This window comes from Silurus aristotelis (genome assembly GCF_946808225.1).
Source record: "Silurus aristotelis genome assembly, chromosome: 18".
Classification (NCBI taxonomy): Eukaryota; Metazoa; Chordata; class Actinopteri; order Siluriformes; family Siluridae; genus Silurus; species Silurus aristotelis.
This window is the reverse complement of record NC_139591.1, coordinates 3,984,693-4,001,405: the sequence shown is the minus strand read 5'-3', so window position 1 is coordinate 4,001,405 and position 16,713 is coordinate 3,984,693. Positions and strand designations below refer to the sequence as shown.

At 39.4% G+C, this 16,713-nt stretch overlaps 1 protein-coding gene across 2 annotated transcripts in view; it reads left to right on the top strand.

Annotated features, from left to right (window-relative positions):
• LOC310740899 (roundabout homolog 1-like) overlaps positions 1 to 16,713 on the top strand; it is a 214,894-nt gene that overhangs the window by 20,690 nt on the left and 177,491 nt on the right. For both annotated transcript variants that reach the window (XM_083568076.1, XM_083568074.1), the window contains exon 2: positions 3,170 to 3,309. In XM_083568076.1, coding sequence (XP_083424202.1) covers positions 3,231 to 3,309 — 79 coding nt within the window. In that variant the 5' untranslated portion in view covers positions 3,170 to 3,230. The remainder of the gene's footprint in view (positions 1 to 3,169; positions 3,310 to 16,713) is intronic.

The following is a 16,713-nucleotide window of genomic DNA, read 5'->3' as shown; positions in this document are numbered from 1 at the left end:
TGTTTGGAATATTTCTGTTCTTTGTCTTGATTAAATGGCATCTGCTGTAATACTGTTTTATGCCTTATTTAGTATACTTTTTTGAGTAACTAAAGAACAGTTCTGCTTCTTAGAAACTATAAGCTATTCATTCCTAATTTATGATACAGAACTTCTTCTCTGTTGTTTTTCGATCTGATACAGTCGAGTCCTGGGGAATTAGTCGCCATCTTGCTCTCCATCGAAGATGAATGCAGATCGAAGAAACTCCTCAGACGCGGGAGATCTGGACAGTAATAGTAAAGGCTGCTGAAATGAGCAGACAGTTTGCTTCACAGATGGCTGATCAGTAAAACGGACTAGCGATCCTATAGTCTGCAGGGGGCATTGTGTGTGGGGGGCTCTATGAAGCTGGGAAAGTGGTGTGACTTCACTTTTCGGCCAAATGATCCTCACTAATTAATTTACCAAACTGAAGAATGGGCTGTGACATAGAACGACGACATGCTGTGGGTGGTATTTATGTGTGTAGGCGTCTGCTTGTATGGAAGATTCATTAGTTACAGTGGTGCCGAAATACGAACCTCTTTTTTTATGCTTACACTTTCTCTTTCTCAAACACACACGTATGTAGTGAAAACACACACACCTTTCTCTTCCTGGCCAGATCAGATCGGATCAGAGGTAGACTGTCAGGCCTACGTTACACTCTGATGGGTGGGCTTCTCTTTTCATGCTCCATCCATCTTCCTGCCTGTGCTGTCTATTACAACTCAGATCTGCTCAATGACTGTCTCTCTACTTGGGCTCGCTGTGACTAACCACTTATTCACGTTCACTCTGCGAACTAAAAAAAGACTACGGATCGTTTTAGCAGAATTAAGTTGTCATTCATCGTTTTTTTTTTTTTACGTTTTAAAAAATACTGTGGAAAAAGCATTACCAGCATAGCAGCAGGGAGAATGACGAGTGGAATGAGATGCAGGCTGTCATTACTTTGCAATGCATCTCTGTCAGAAGGGATACACATAGAGATAATTACTGACCAGAGTCTTTTCTTTTGCCACAGGCATTTCAGCAAATTATTCATCATGACATTGTAGGCAAGAGCGTTTGCCCTGATTATAACTCTCAAGATAACGGCTGCATTTTAGCTGTCTTAGGAACCTTAACCTTAATGTTTGTAATTCGTGTAAATGTAGGTCCTGAGTGCACAGGGTCTGGCATAGGGCTTGTTAATGTTCTATAAATTATATTTTTTAGCTGTTTATGACTATAGACTTTTTCTGCCTTTTTTCTATTCAAAAGAATAGGTTAATAGAACAGAATAGAAAAGGTAATAGAGCAGGTTAATATGCTACAGCAGAGTTTTAGAGCCACGTTAAAAAAATCTAAGATTAAGAGATTAAATTCATAGCAATACGAGAATAATAGTTGTAATATTTTGAACTCGGACCAATTATGACTCTGTGCTTTACTTATTGCTAAATCCTAACCTAATGTAAGCATTTAACCGAATCCTCCACATCCGGTTTTATGCAGAACAGCGAAATTGAGCAATATTGTGATTTTTACCACAAATATTACCACTTTAATCTCGTATTGCTACGACTTTATTCTCAAAATATTTCTAATTTATTACCATAATCTTAATTTTTTATGTATTTATTTTTTAAACTTGCCACTAAAACGCCTTCGTAATATGCTTAAACAAGCACTTTTTACAACTGTGGTGAACAGAAAGCATCTCAGAATGCACAAGAACAGGTATCTGATGTGACAGTGGACACCAGATCACAAAAGGCATATGTAAAGATTAAAAGAAAAAAACAGACTTTTGAGCACGGCTTGTTCGTTCAAAATTTTATTCTATATTGTTGTTTTACGGTCCCCTGGTGGTCTAGTGGTTAGGATGCGGCGCTCTCACTGCTGCGGCCCGGGTTTGGTCCCCGGTCAGGGAACCACCCCCAGCCACTCTTAGTGACGGTCCCAAGCCCGGATAAATGGGGAGGGTTGTGTTAGGAAAGGCATCCAGCGTAAAAACATGTGCCAAATCAAAACATGCGGATGATCCGCTGTAGCGACCCCTAATGGGAGAAGCCGAAAGAGAGTATTTTTATTGTTGCACTGTTTTAGACATTACATTTGTTTCAGGCATATAATGGAGTAGATCTGCATAGATATTACCCACATAAAAATGCAGATCAGAAGGTACTCATGATACATTTAAAATCTGGCTTGTATTCGGGGACAGTTTAGTCAACATGCGTCTCTCCAAGCCATATTTGAGAATTTGTTTCTACCGAGTGTTTCATTTTACAATGCATGTGCTCGGTGCAAAAAATATATATCTTGCAGCTTCCATATTTATTTATTTTTTTTGCATAAAACACTCAGAAATGGAACAACAGAAAATTCGTAGTCCAAAAGTGTTAAGCTGATTTACATATTACACCATTTGGAAATGCAAATGTATTCATTTCAGTTACATTTTTTTAGTATGATGCTTTTACAAAAAGACATTGTCATGCAAAGTCACAATTTTCTGTATTGTTACACAATGCAATGTCTTCATCTCAAAAATGCATTTGGACAGTTACCAAAACATTGTTCCTGGTCTGCAATTGTCAATATCTATCAAAAGTGCTCCAAGGAGGAAACAATTGTAAACCGGTGACAGGGTCATGGGCTACCAAGGCCCATTGATGCACGTGGGGAGTGAAGGCTGGTCCGTGTGGTCCGATCCAATATAGGAGCTTCTGTAGCTCAAATTCCTGAAGAAGTTAAAGCTGTTAATGTTCGATGAATCAGGACTGTTTTGGCAGCAAAAGGGGACCAACACAATATTAGGCAGGTGGTCATAATGTTATGCCTGATTGGTGTGTGTGTGTGTGTGTGTGTGTGTGTGTGTGTGTGTGTGTGTGTGTGTGTGTGTGTGTGTGTGTATATATATATATATATATAGTTAAACAGACCAGGTTTGACTTGCATTCATTTCCTAGTTGTACTCCAAACTACTGATTTTATTTTGTAAAAGAAATTGCTCTGGATGTTATTTGTATGCATTTTTATGTGCAGTTTTAGATAATAATCTCACCAAAGATTAGACGCTACAGTACTTCTGGCAATATTAACATGACCTACAGAATGATACCTATAATTAGTTGAGCTTGTTTTGTTTCTTCTTCAGGTGAAAGAAAGGAGGCTGTGTGAAGGGTGATGCAGGAACAGTGAGCAACATTCCCGTCACAATGCCAGGTGCCGTTCTCCTCATCATTGCTGCTTTACTGGGATCGGCTGGCTCGGAGAAACCAGAGAACTCCATCACAGGTAATATTATGAAAAAAGAGCACGTCGTTTTAATTATAATTGATCACCAGTGGGAGTGTTAAGCTTGGGAAGAGCTCGGATGGAATGTGTTCTCTGGAGTGATGAATAACAATTTTTTGCCTGGCAGTCTGATGGATGAATCTGGTGTTGGCAGATGCCAGTAGAATGCTGTCTAATGGAATGCATGGTGCCAGCAGAAAGGTTTGGTGGGAAAGGGGACAATAATCTTCGAGTTTTTGGGCTCGGTAACTTTTGTTTCAATGAAGGCTCAAGTTAATGATACATCATACAAAAGATAAATTAAAAATGTTTATTAAATGGGTACAAATTTAATGACATTTCATTATTTAATTAGATATTTAGATATGAACCTCATTAGTCCTCCAGAAACTGTGAGAAACCTCCAGAACCCTGTGAAATAAAACCAATCTGTCTTATCTAAGTATTTCAGTATAGCGCAATTATTATTTTTGTTTTACTCATCTATGACATTTTCTAACAACTTTAGTTGGTTCTGACAAGAAACCTGACAAGAAATGTGCAAAGAATGAGCTCTTACTGTGTCCTGCTAGCTTCATATCTCACCACTTGCTAACAACATAGAGCTTCATATCTCACCACTTGCTAATAACATTGAACTTCATATCTCACCACTTGCTAACAACATAGAGCTTCATATCTTACCATTTGCTAACAACATAGAGCTTCATAACTTACCACTTGCTAACAACATAGAGCTTCATATCTTACCACTTGCTAACAACATAGAGCTTCATATCTTACCACTTGCTAACAACATAGAGCTTCATATCTCACCACTTGCTAACAACATAGAGCTTTATATCTGACTGCCCACTCATAACATAGAGCTTCATATCTGGCTGCTCATTCTCAACATAGCGCTTTATGTCTGACTGCTCGCCCATAGTATTGAGCTTCAATATACACAATATAGAGCTTCAAATCTGACCATTCACTCACACCACAGAGCTTCATATTTGACCACTCGCTCACAACATAGAGCTTCATATCTGACCACTCACACACTCCCAACATAGAGTTACCTATCTGACCACACACACTCACAACATAGAGCTTTAAATCTGACCACTCACTCATAGCATAAAGCTTCATATTTGACTGTTCACTCCAAATGTACAGTAGAACTTCATCAGCTTGCATGAAAATAAAATTCTCCAGCTCTTTTGTCTGTTATTGCACACCTTGTCTCAACTCAGAGCCCTGTGAACCTTTCTGAAAAGCCATTTTCTGAAAACATTGAAGAATGCGACACATTAATATCTGTATTTTTCTCTGATTAGAACATGGTATTCACCGTGAATAGCGTATATGCATTTGATTACGTGCCAGCAGAGGATCAGTGATAACACCAAAGCTCTTAAACTTGACACTGTTCACAGCTTAACCCATATATTCACATATTCAGCAGCCTACAGACACAATATACTGTATACGAAAGGATAAACAGAAATGTACTGAGCCCGAACTCAGATGCTCGACTGAAGTAGCTTATTACATTCGCACTTCACTCACATCACTGATACACAACAATCTCTGGTTCCATCTGTTCTTGTTTCCTGAGCCATGGCTGCTAGATGGTCTCTGCGTCCCAGCTCTCATGTTCTATCTTTTGCAATATCCACATCAATCTGGAAATATTATTCACTCCTCTGCTTTCTCGCACTCTCATCTTATATGTGTTGCAGTGCATTTGCTGGAAACGCTTAGAGCTTGTATGAGTCAAACTGATAGCAGGATCTTCCTGGCACTCGGTGACAATTTTTTCGTTTTGGCAGGTTCAGCAATGAGATCTGTTTCCCTTGTGTGTATGTGTGTGTGATTGCTCCGTCTGATGGACAGACACACTGTGGCTAACTAGTCCATTCAGCTCCATCGACTGGCACCGCTAATGAAATCTGAAATTATGGCAAACGGCTAATTAAAATTACACGCAGGTGTGAACACGTACACAAACATGCAACCCTTCCTCCCTTCACTTTATCAGCCGCTGGGCACCGATACAGAGAAACAGAAAAGTGGGCAGAGTATCACATAGTATATGCAGAAGCGCACACATCTCTGCGACGAAGGTAATTACCGTGTCCGCCACAGGGAGAGTGTGAATAGGCTTTTATCTCTGGCACACATGGAGGTCAGTCTTTGCTCAGAGACAGAATATAGTGTACGTACTCCAAGTCTTTGAGGCTGAAGTCAATTCTGCCATACTAAAAAGCTCACCACTGAGCTCATTAATTGTCTGCGTGCTGCTTTTTACGAGAGGCAGATTCCAATACGGTCTATTTAAAGAGTCCAACAATAGTCTCCTTAGTCGCTGTTGTAGTGAACAGATCCTATCTACTCGATTTGGTCATTTCTCTTAAGTTCCCTTAATGACATAATGAGCCATGCTGAAATTTGATGGATTCTTGATACACCCCCCCCTTCCCACCCTCCAAAACATGCAAATTGGGTGCGTAAAGTGAATTAATGGCTACTCCTGTGGTCCATCTATAACAGAGTTAGAGATATGACTGGAGAATTGTTCTTTCAGGTTATGTCAAGGGTATCATCATTTATTTAGACAGTGTGTAAGTCCATGATTGTGCTGTCGGGTTAGTTACAGCGGCACAAAAAAAGGTCTTTCACATAATTAATGGCTTCTTACCCACAAAAAACCTTCTATCAATGAAAATGTTGCCTTTAATAATGCCCAACAAGCCTTTGCAGTGCATCCAGATGTTTGCCCTACCCCTAGACTGCATTAATCAAGCAACAATTAGCAATAATGAGCCGAAGTTCGAGTGATCTTCATAGCAGGGTGTAAATAAAAGGCCTGTGTTTTGTAGTACACAGTTGCAGTGAGATGTTATGTCGGCTCGTTACAATGAAATGAAAAAAAAGAGCAAGCCATATTTTATACACTCATTAAATCAGAAGAGATTATGGCATAAGACTGAATACACAACGTTTTAAAGGCATAATGACTTAACCAGGGTCCACAGGTGATGATGAAATATAATGGTACAAGAAAATAACCTTGAGAGTGACACCAGACTAAATGATTATTATAGATGATCAAATTTTATCTATATATGTATATAAATAAAATAAGTTAAGATGATAAATTATTTCCTTCTAATACTGTGTATCATTTCTGTAACTTCACCTGTGGCCCAGTGGTTAAGATGTTAAACTTCTGGTAAGAAAGGTTGCAAGTTCCATTCCCAGCACCACCAAGTTGTCACTGCTGGGCCCCTGAGCAAGGCTCTTAACCCTCACCTGTATAAATGAGATAATTGCAAGACTAGTGTTTGCCAAATGTGTATAAGTCTGTTTTGTTGAAGTTATCCACTGTTTACTGATGGGAAATTGCAGTCTTTCCTGAAGCGATCATGGAAATTGCAGTCCAAAGCCATCTTTATGGTCTCAAAATGGCTCCATCAACTATAATCTAATGTATCTTTAGGCTGTCCATAGGGCCATCCTCAGCAGCGGCGAAAAGTTTTCGAGTGATGAGAATTAGGGCTTTAGAATGTGCTCAGGGAGGTCTGGAGAACAAAAGGAGTCTGGATCAATGGGATCTCGGGGATCTAAAAACAAATAACTTTTTTATTAATCTAGTGGATCTGAAGCTCAGGAACAATGGGTGGGAATACACATTGGCAGGGATGGCAGTACACCATACACATACTCACACTCATTTACATCTAGGGTCAATTCTGACTAGCCAGTTTGCCTACCAGTATGTTTTTGGTAAGTGTGAGGAAATAGGAAAGCCGCATTGACACAAGCAAAATATGCAGCCAAACTGAACATAGACAGTAACCCAAGCCCAGGATCAAACTGCAAATCATGTCTGATTAACAAAAAATACAGGTTAATGGAGTCAGTCGGGCCAGACACATATGTCATACTTTGGATAATTAAATGTCCTAGTAAAACGGAATCAGTTCCATTGCTAGTCTGATCGCATCTGTCAAAAACCTTCACGATGCTCCTGCACTGTCACAGTCACACCACAGACAAAGTTTTGAAATGTTTAGTAACCTAATTAAAAGAACAAAACACAAAAGACTTTAATTGAATTCATTTCCTTGTCAATCTGCCAGACAGTGATCAGTAGAGTAAAGAGACAACACTGAGGTTTGTGGTTAGATGTGCTGAGTGACTTTTACCTCAGGTGATGAGAAAGACTGATGCTGGTAATCAAAGTGAGAACACATTTCCCACTGTCAACAGCTTTGTGAAATGATACTGCAATTTGTTTTGTTAATTGATGACCATCTTTTTGAAATATGGCTTTATTATTTTGTCTATTTTTTAACAAATCTTTTGATCTTTGTTTCATTCTGGCATGTTGAAGAGGTCGTTGTGGCATTGATGGTTAATGAAGTGTCATGGTGTGCAATTTGATTTGGTTGGTTCTGTATTGTTTAAAGATTATAATCACACTCTTGATGTTACCCCAATGAGGATGGGTTCCGCTTTTGAGTCTGGTTCCTCTCAAGATACTTCCTCATGTCATCTAAGGGAGTTTTTTTCTTGCCACAGTCGCCATGGCTGCTCATCAGGGATCAATACACACCATTCACATTAACTGTTAAATTCTGTAAAGCTGCTTTGAGACAATGTCTGTTGTGAAAAGTGCTATAGAAATCAACTTGACTTGACTTGTATTTTACGAAAAATTACCTCAGAAATCCACTGTTTTTTTGGCTTTTCACTAACATGTCTTGGTGTTGAGGACTAGTGCATCTTTGAGCCTTTAATAGTTTGATATGAGGCAAATATTCAAGTACTGATCAAATCAGAGACTTAAATTTTTTTCGGAAGTCATGTTGTAAAGGAGTAACTTTTGCAGTCTATACTTTTTTGCAAGTATACTTTTCAGGTAGTCAGCTACACCTCTGATTATATGAATGTTCACAATGATGAACTTTATAATGATAACTTTTATAAAGACACACCAGCTCATGAACAAACTGTGAAATAATTGCTCAGTTCTTCTTTTTCTACGTCTGACTGATCATATTGTTTTTGACCTGTTTCTTTGTTCCACAGTCATAATGAGCGCTGCATCTCATGGTGTTGGTTTGCAGTCTGTTCTGCTTTTTTTTGTTTTGTTTTGTTTTGTTTTTTTTACTTTGAGATTTGCTCTGGTTTGTGGATTATTCTGGCCTGGATTTGATAAAGAATTGTTTTTTACAATGCAATTGCATCTGTTTGTATGATCATTCTATGACAATTAGACTGTAGATGCAAACTCAATATAATGTTTTTATATAACAAATCTAATTTAATAAGACATTTAATAAGACATTTAACAATGTTAATGCTGTAATGGCCATTTATTAGATTTATTGTATTTGGATAGTTATAAACACTATATGGACAAAAGTATCTGGACGCCTGACTTTTTCAGCCAACAGTTCAAACGTTCAAAAGTTCAAAAGTATCTGGACGCCTGACTTTTCCAGCCAACAGTTCAAACTGTTACTACAAAGAGGGAAACAATTGTATAGAATGTCTTTGGATGCAGTTGCATTATATTTGACTTTCACTTGAACTGGAAACTTGTTCCAGCATGACAGTGCCCCTGTGCACAGCTGGCTCAATGAGGATTTGCTTTATATGGGTTGGAGTGGAAAATATCCTGCAATAATGCACCACAGGCCTCCTCACCTCACCTACATCAGTACCTGACTTTTCTAACACCCTTGTGGCTGAAATTTCAGTAAATGGGGTCTAAATGTGGAATGGCATGTTCAAAAAGCACATACGAATCTTATGCTTAGGTGTCCACAATCTTTTGTCAATAAAGTGTATGTGATATAATCTCTTCCCCAACAGCAATTTAAATAATAATTCGAATTCTTTAATACTTGAAACATGTTCAAAGTTTTAATGTGAAACAGGATCCATCTTAGATATCTAAAAACCTATCAAATGTATAAAAATCCAACCAGCACTGCTTTTGCTTCAAGTTCATTTAGCTGTGCAGAAAAGCTCCTGCATGTATTGACATCACATTCCCAGTGATGGAACAGGGGATCATGCAGGACTGATGAGAATGCTTGAATTTTGAGATGATGCCTCAGGTTGTAAGGGAAAATTAATTCAAATTCTCTGTAGATCCAAATGTCAGATTAGTTGCAGTTGATTTCACTGGGGTATCTCGTGGCATTTTCAACTAATTTCATGTTAGCTGGAATCCTGAGCTCTCTTAACCTTCACAACTACAGTATACATGTTTAATGAATGCGAACATCACGATTGTGTTTATGCTAAATTATGCTAAACTAGTGTAATTAATAAGACCGCACACACTTCTGAATAAAGCTAAGAAAAATTTATGGATGGAAAACAAAGACAATTTAATTATTAAACCTTGTATCCATAGTTAGGCTCTTGATGTACACACTTACACGTAAATTTTTTATAGAGGAAACTGGTTTATTAGCTTACTATATTTTAGAAAAGTCATTTATATGCAAATCATTATATTTAAATTTTTTGCCTATGGATTGTGATTGTAGTTGAATTCTCAAATCTGATTGGTTAAAAGTTTTTTGTATGCTTTTGTGCCTTAAAAATTAACGATAGGTGAATATGAATGAACTTGTTTATTGTAATGATGTTTCCAGAGTTTAAATTTATATACAGCATTGATATATAGTAGATGCTTCACATAATCCAAGACTAATAAAACAGATTTCAATATTTTTTGGTTTCCCAAAAAGGAAACACACACGCACATATATATTCGAGGAGTCTCGAATGTTTGCATTTTGCACCAGTAACAATCTTTAGAAAGTCTTTAGACCCAGGTGTTAATGCATTTTGGATTCTCGTAAAATGACTGAAAAACCTGTTGTTGTTTTTTTGGAAATAAAAGAAGGGAACAACTGTTCATGTGGTAGATGCCTTGATCACATTCCATGGCATTACATGTAACTAAACACTGTTTAAAAAGGAAAAAGTACAATGTGCTATTCATAAATCAAATTATGTATTGTTATCTTTAGCAAATTCATGGGGATAAGTGAAATAACACACTGTGGTCCAAGACAGTGTTTTAATCAGAAAATAATACACTTCAAGGTGAACCTTAAGGCTTTGGGTTAACAGCAAATAATCTGATATGGACGCATATACTGACGGATTATAGTGACGTAGGGGGGTTTGGCGACCCTATAATTAATAAAAACTAAAATAATAATAATAATGCCTAGATCTGCATAATATTGCATGTGACACTTACCATCATACTGGATCAGTACCTCAAGGCTAAATTTATATATTTATAGCTGTGTTATAATCAAATATAAATGATATTGAATAAATGAATATTAACCACAAGTTAACCGTGTGTTCAAGGTCACTATAATATTGATATTAAAAATGAACACACGAATTGTTCAGTAACTGTTATGAATAGTCCACATTTGAGGATAAACTAATAGATAAAGATATTCAATGTGTTTTCCGTTCAGAAATATGCGTATACAGACTGAGTATAAACACAATTGTTATTTTGCTGAAGTAAACATAGACAGAATCAGGTTAATCTGCCATGTGTTGGTCAAGTAAAGGTTATAGTGGCTGTATCTCATTAGCCACTTAAACATCAATATGGTACAGATTTTAATTATTTACCAATTTAATCATAGAGGCAATGAAACATTTATTTTATTATTATTATGTGTCTGAAATGTTCACATTTACTCCGTTTAAACAAGACTGTTTTTTATCCACGATGAACCCCAGGGTATTATTCATTAGTTTGTTATTAAAAATATTTTTCAGTACCTACTATGAATTATTCAGTAACTACAGTGAAGCTAACAGCAAAGGGGTAAAGTTACAAGAAGGAGAACTCTGGATATGCCAGTGGATCATGGGAGGGGTTAAATAGCCTGATGGGATGATCAGGCCGACATCAGTTGCACCATTTTGAAGCTGTGGAGTTACAACTGTTATTGATTCTCTGGGTTCCAGCATGAAAAGATATAAAACGATATGGTAAAATAAAACTCAGGGCTTTTTTGTAACTGAATGAAGCAGTGTAGCAGCAGCTCCCAGCAGATGGAGGCATAAGTGTAGGTGGAAGAGTGGGTTGATGGTGAAGTGTGTGTGTGTGTGTGTGTGTGTGTGTGTGTGTGTGTGTGTGTGTGTGTGTGTGTGTGTGTGTGTGTGTGTGTGGTGTGCGTATAACTGTAAAAGATTGATGACAAAGACAGTTGGAAATATCTAACCGTCTAATTTAATTATTATCACCTATTATTAAATCTAGAAAAATAATAAAAACAAATCTTTTCCCAGATCTATCTGATGTGTAATTTTGTGTAGATGTAATGTACAATGATCAAGAAGCACCAGTTCAATAAGCGGCACTTTTTGTTTGTTGTTGTTGAAGTTTGAATTGAATTTGTGTTGTGTGCTGTTTGTGACCAGAAGATCCTTTTAGAAGGTCAGTATCTCCCTGGCTGCTAATAATTAACAACTAATTAGATTTGACTGCTTTTCTTTGCTTTGCATAAAACAGTATTATTGTCAGCCATTATCATTATCAACCATCTTTAGTTTTGCACTAGGGCTCAGTTTCTTCTTCTTCTTCTTTCGGCTGCTCCCATTAGGGGTCGCCACAGCGGATCATCCGTCTCCATACCACCCTGTCCTCTATATCTGCCTCTTTTACACCAACTACCTGCATGTCTTCCCTCACCACATCCATGAACCTCCTCCTTGGCCTTCCTCTTTTCCTCCTACCTGGTGGCTCCATCTTCAGCATTTTTCTACCAATATAATTCATGTCCCTTCTCTGCACATGTCCAAACCATCTCAATCTCGCCTCCCTCACCTTGTCACCAAAACATCCTACATGTGCTGTCCCTCTAATAAACTCATTTCTAATCTTGTCCATCCTCGTCACTCCCAATGAAAACCTTAACATCTTCAGCTCTGCTACCTCCAGCTCCACCTCCTGTCTTTTACTCAATGCCACTGTCTCTAATCCATACAACATCGCAGGTCTCACCACAGTCCTATAAACTTTCCCTTTCATTCTTGCAGATACTCTTCTATCACAAATCACTCCTGTCACTCTTCTCCACCCACTCCACCCTGCCTGCACTCTTTTCTTTACTTCCCTAACACACTCTCCATTACTTTGCACTGTTGACCCCAGGTACCTGAACTCCTCCACCTTCTCCACCTCTTCTCCCTGCAACCGCATCACTCCACTGCCCTCCCTCTCATTCACACACATGTACTCTGTCTTACTCCTACTGACTTTCATTCCCCTTCTCTCCAGCGCATATCTCCACCTCTCCAGGCTCTTCTCAACCTGCTCTCTACTCTCACCACAAATCACAATATCATCTGCAAACATCATAGTCCAGGGAGACTCCTGTCTGACCTCGTCCGTCAACCTGTCCATCACCACTGCAAACAGGAAAGGGCTCAGGGCCGATCCTTGATGCAGTCCAACCTTCACCCTGAACCAGTCTGTCGTACCTACTGCACACTTTACTGCCGTCACACTGTCCTCATACATGTCCTGCACCACCCTCACATACTTCTCTGACACACCTGACTTCCTCATACAATACCACAACTCCTCTCTCGGCACCCTGTCGTACGCTTTCTCTAAATCCACAAATACACAATGCAGCTCCTTCTGTCCTTCTCTATACTTCTCCATCAACATCCTTAAAGCAAATAAGGCATCTGTGGTGCTCTTCCTCGGCATGAAACCATACTGTTGCTCACAGATGGTCACCTCTTCTCTCAACCTGGCTTCCACTACTCTTTCCCATAACTTCATGGTGTGACTGATCAACTTAATTCCCCTGTAGTTACTGCAGGTCTGCACATCTCCCTTAATGCTTAAAGATCGGTACCAGCACACTCCTTCTCCATTCCTCAGGCATCCTCTCCCCTTCCAGAATCCTGTTAAACAATCTGGTTAAAAACTCCACTGCCATCTCTCCTAAACATCTCAACGCTTCTACCGGTATGTCATCTGGTCCAACCGACTTTCCATTCTTCATCCTCTTAATCGCTGCTCTCACTTCCTCCTTACTAATCCTATCTACATCCTGCTTCACCAACTCCACATCCTCCAACCTTCTCTCTCTCTGATTTTCCTCATTCATCAGCTGCTCAAAATACTCCCTCCATCTTCTCAACACACTCTCCTCACTAGTCAACACATTTCCCTCTCCATCCTTTATTGCTCTAACTTGCAGTACATCCTTCCCAGCTCGGTCCCTCTGCTTGGCCAATCGGTACAAATCCTTTTCTCCTTCCTTAGTGTCCAACCTCTTATACAGTTCCTCATATGCCTTTTCCTTGGCTTTCGCCACATCCCTTTTAACCTGCTGCCGCATCTCCTTGTACTCCTGCCTACTTTTCTCATCACTCTGTCGATCCCACTTCTGTTTTGCCAACCTCTTTCCCCTAATGCTCTCCTGCACTTCCTCATTCCACCACCACGTCTCCTTGTCTTGCTTTCTATTTCCAGATGTTACACCAAGTACTTTTCTAGCTGCCTCCCTCATCACTCCTGCAGTAGTTGCCCAATCATCCGGCACCTCTTCACCACCACCGAGCCCCTGTCTGACCTCTTCCCTGAACCTCACACCACACTCTTCCTCCTTCAGTTTCCACCATCTTATTCTTCTTTCAAACCTTACTTTCCTCCTCTTCTTCTTCGCCTCCAAAACCATCCTACAGACCACCATCCGATGCTGTCTAGCTACACTGTCCCCCGCCAACACCTTACAGTCTCCAATCTCCTTCAGGTTGCATCTCCTACACAGAAGATAATCCACCTGTGTGCACCTTCCTCCACTCTTATACGTCACCCTATGATCCTCCTTCTTCTTAAAATACGTGTTCACCACTGCCATTTCCATCCTTTTAGCAAAATCTACCACCATCTGCCCTTCCACATTCCTCTCCTTAAAACCATACCTACCCATCACCTCCTCATCACCTCTGTTCCCTTCACCTACATGCCCATTAAAGTCTGCCCCAATCACCAATCGTTCTTTCCTAGGTACACCATCTACCACTTCATCTAATTCACTCCAGAATCTTTCTTTCTCCTCCATCTCACAGCCAACTTGTGGAGCATAGGCATCATCCCTTCAACTTCCACCTTCACGATCATCACCCTATCAGAAACTCTCTTCACCTCCACTACACTCTTACTGTACGCTTCCTTCAGAATCACCCCTACACCATTTCTCTTCCCATCCACACCATGATAAAACAGTTTAAACCCACCTCCAATGTTCCTGGCCTTACTCCCGTTCCACTTGGTCTCCTGAACACACAACACATCTACCTTTCTCCTCTCCATCATATCAGCTACCTCTCTCCCTTTACCCGTCATAGTACCAACATTTAAAGTACCAACCCGAACCTCTACTCTCCTACACTGCTCCTTTTCCTGCCGTCTCTGTAGACGTCTTCCTCCTCTCCTTCTCCTCCTTCGGCCAACAGTAGCCCAATTTCCACCGGTACCCTGTCGGCTAACGATACCTGTGGCGGTCGTTGTTAACCCGGGCCTCGACCGATCCGGTATGAAATTCTCATTTGTGATCCGCATATTTGATTTGGCACATGTTTTACGCTGGATGCCCTTCCTAACGCAACCCTCCCCATTTACCCGGGCTTGGGACCGGCACTAAGAGTACACTGGCTTGTGCCCCCCTAATGGCTGGGTTGCACTAGGGCTCAGTTTAACGTACAAATGTGTTAATTACCTTTTTTTAATGACTTATTTATAAATAAGTTATTTTATAAAATATTGTATGCAATATATTGAAAAAGCTAAACTACATAATATATAACAACAAGCTTTAAAGTACAATTTCGGCCTTTAAACTTCAGGTCATACAGTATTTGAATATGATCCCAGCTGAAATAGAATGAGAGTTGCTTTCCGTATTGATCACTGATGCAATTAAAGTTAGAAAACCCCTTGGCAAGCATAAGTGTGTACAATGTAACACCTTCAATTACGAAAGACTAGAACAGATTGGGAAGGAGTATATCCTAGCACCTGCACCTCCTCTGGGAACTCCATACACCAATAAATCTCCCAGTCATTCTTAATTATAAAGGGGAGTTGGGACATTCATTTGATAAACTAGGGACCATATATATAAAAAAACATTCCCAGACCAGAAGGTCTGATAGCTAAGATAGAATTCACAAGTATGCACAGTCGCAATCATGGACATACCTAAATATGACATGACACAGTGTGTAATTTGATGGCAGAAAACATGTTTTTATCCATATAGAATTACTTTTAGCTCATTTCAATGATATCACCTTTGGTGCTTGTGTATAACATTATAGAGTACTTGTTGATTGGGTTTTTGGCAAAATAGTAATAATAGTAACGACTAAGATGTAGAACCAAATCTTTTGGATTAGTGTCACTGACAGTTGAATTTTTCATGTTCATTTATTTATTCATTCTCAGCAGCGTCTTTATCCTGGTCAGGGCCATACTGGATCCCAGGGCCAGTTCTAGACATTGGGAGGCCCTAGGCAGAAATTATATTGGAGGCCCAGGGCCTCCTTCCCTTTATCATTCAGAATAAATAAAAAGTACTTAAAACAAATAGAATTTCTAACCTTTTAATTTATACACAATCTGTTCTCAGTACTTTTTATATATTTACTTAAATGTAAATATTATTGAAACAGCTCTTCTTCTTATTGATTGGTTATGGCCACTTCGCTGCACTTACTGTTTTAATGAACAAACTTTGACTTTTTCTTTAGTATTTTTAAAGTCAGCTTGTGAAGCAAAGTCACTGTACAGTTGATGGGCTCGGATTCAAAGCGTCATACATACGTGAATTTAAAGTAGATAAATAATTATCAATCTTCAGGTGAGTGAAAGAAGAGACTAGTTTTGATTGGAAAACTAGGGTATAGTTTGTTACTATTATGGAGGTCCTGCCTCCAAGCCTGAGGCCCTAGGCGATCGCCTCTTCTGCCAAAAGCTTGCGCCAGCCCTGCTGGATCCAGAGACTATCCCTTTGAACACTGGCGAGGAGGGAATACACCCTTAATGGAATGCCAGTCCAACACAGAGCACTTTGTACACACATTCCTACACACACCATAGTCTTGGTACATCTGGCTTGTTGAATGAAAGTAGAAGGAAACCAGAGAACCCTAAAGGAACCCACATGACCACTTGGTGAACATGCGCACTGGCAATGACCTGAGCTCAGGACTGAGACACTGCCAACTGTGTATTCTTAAAAATGAAGAATTTACAACATACAGTATAAAGTTGACATTCTGGCACAGACTAATCCACTGTCTATGTTGGACTTGAATTTATTATTA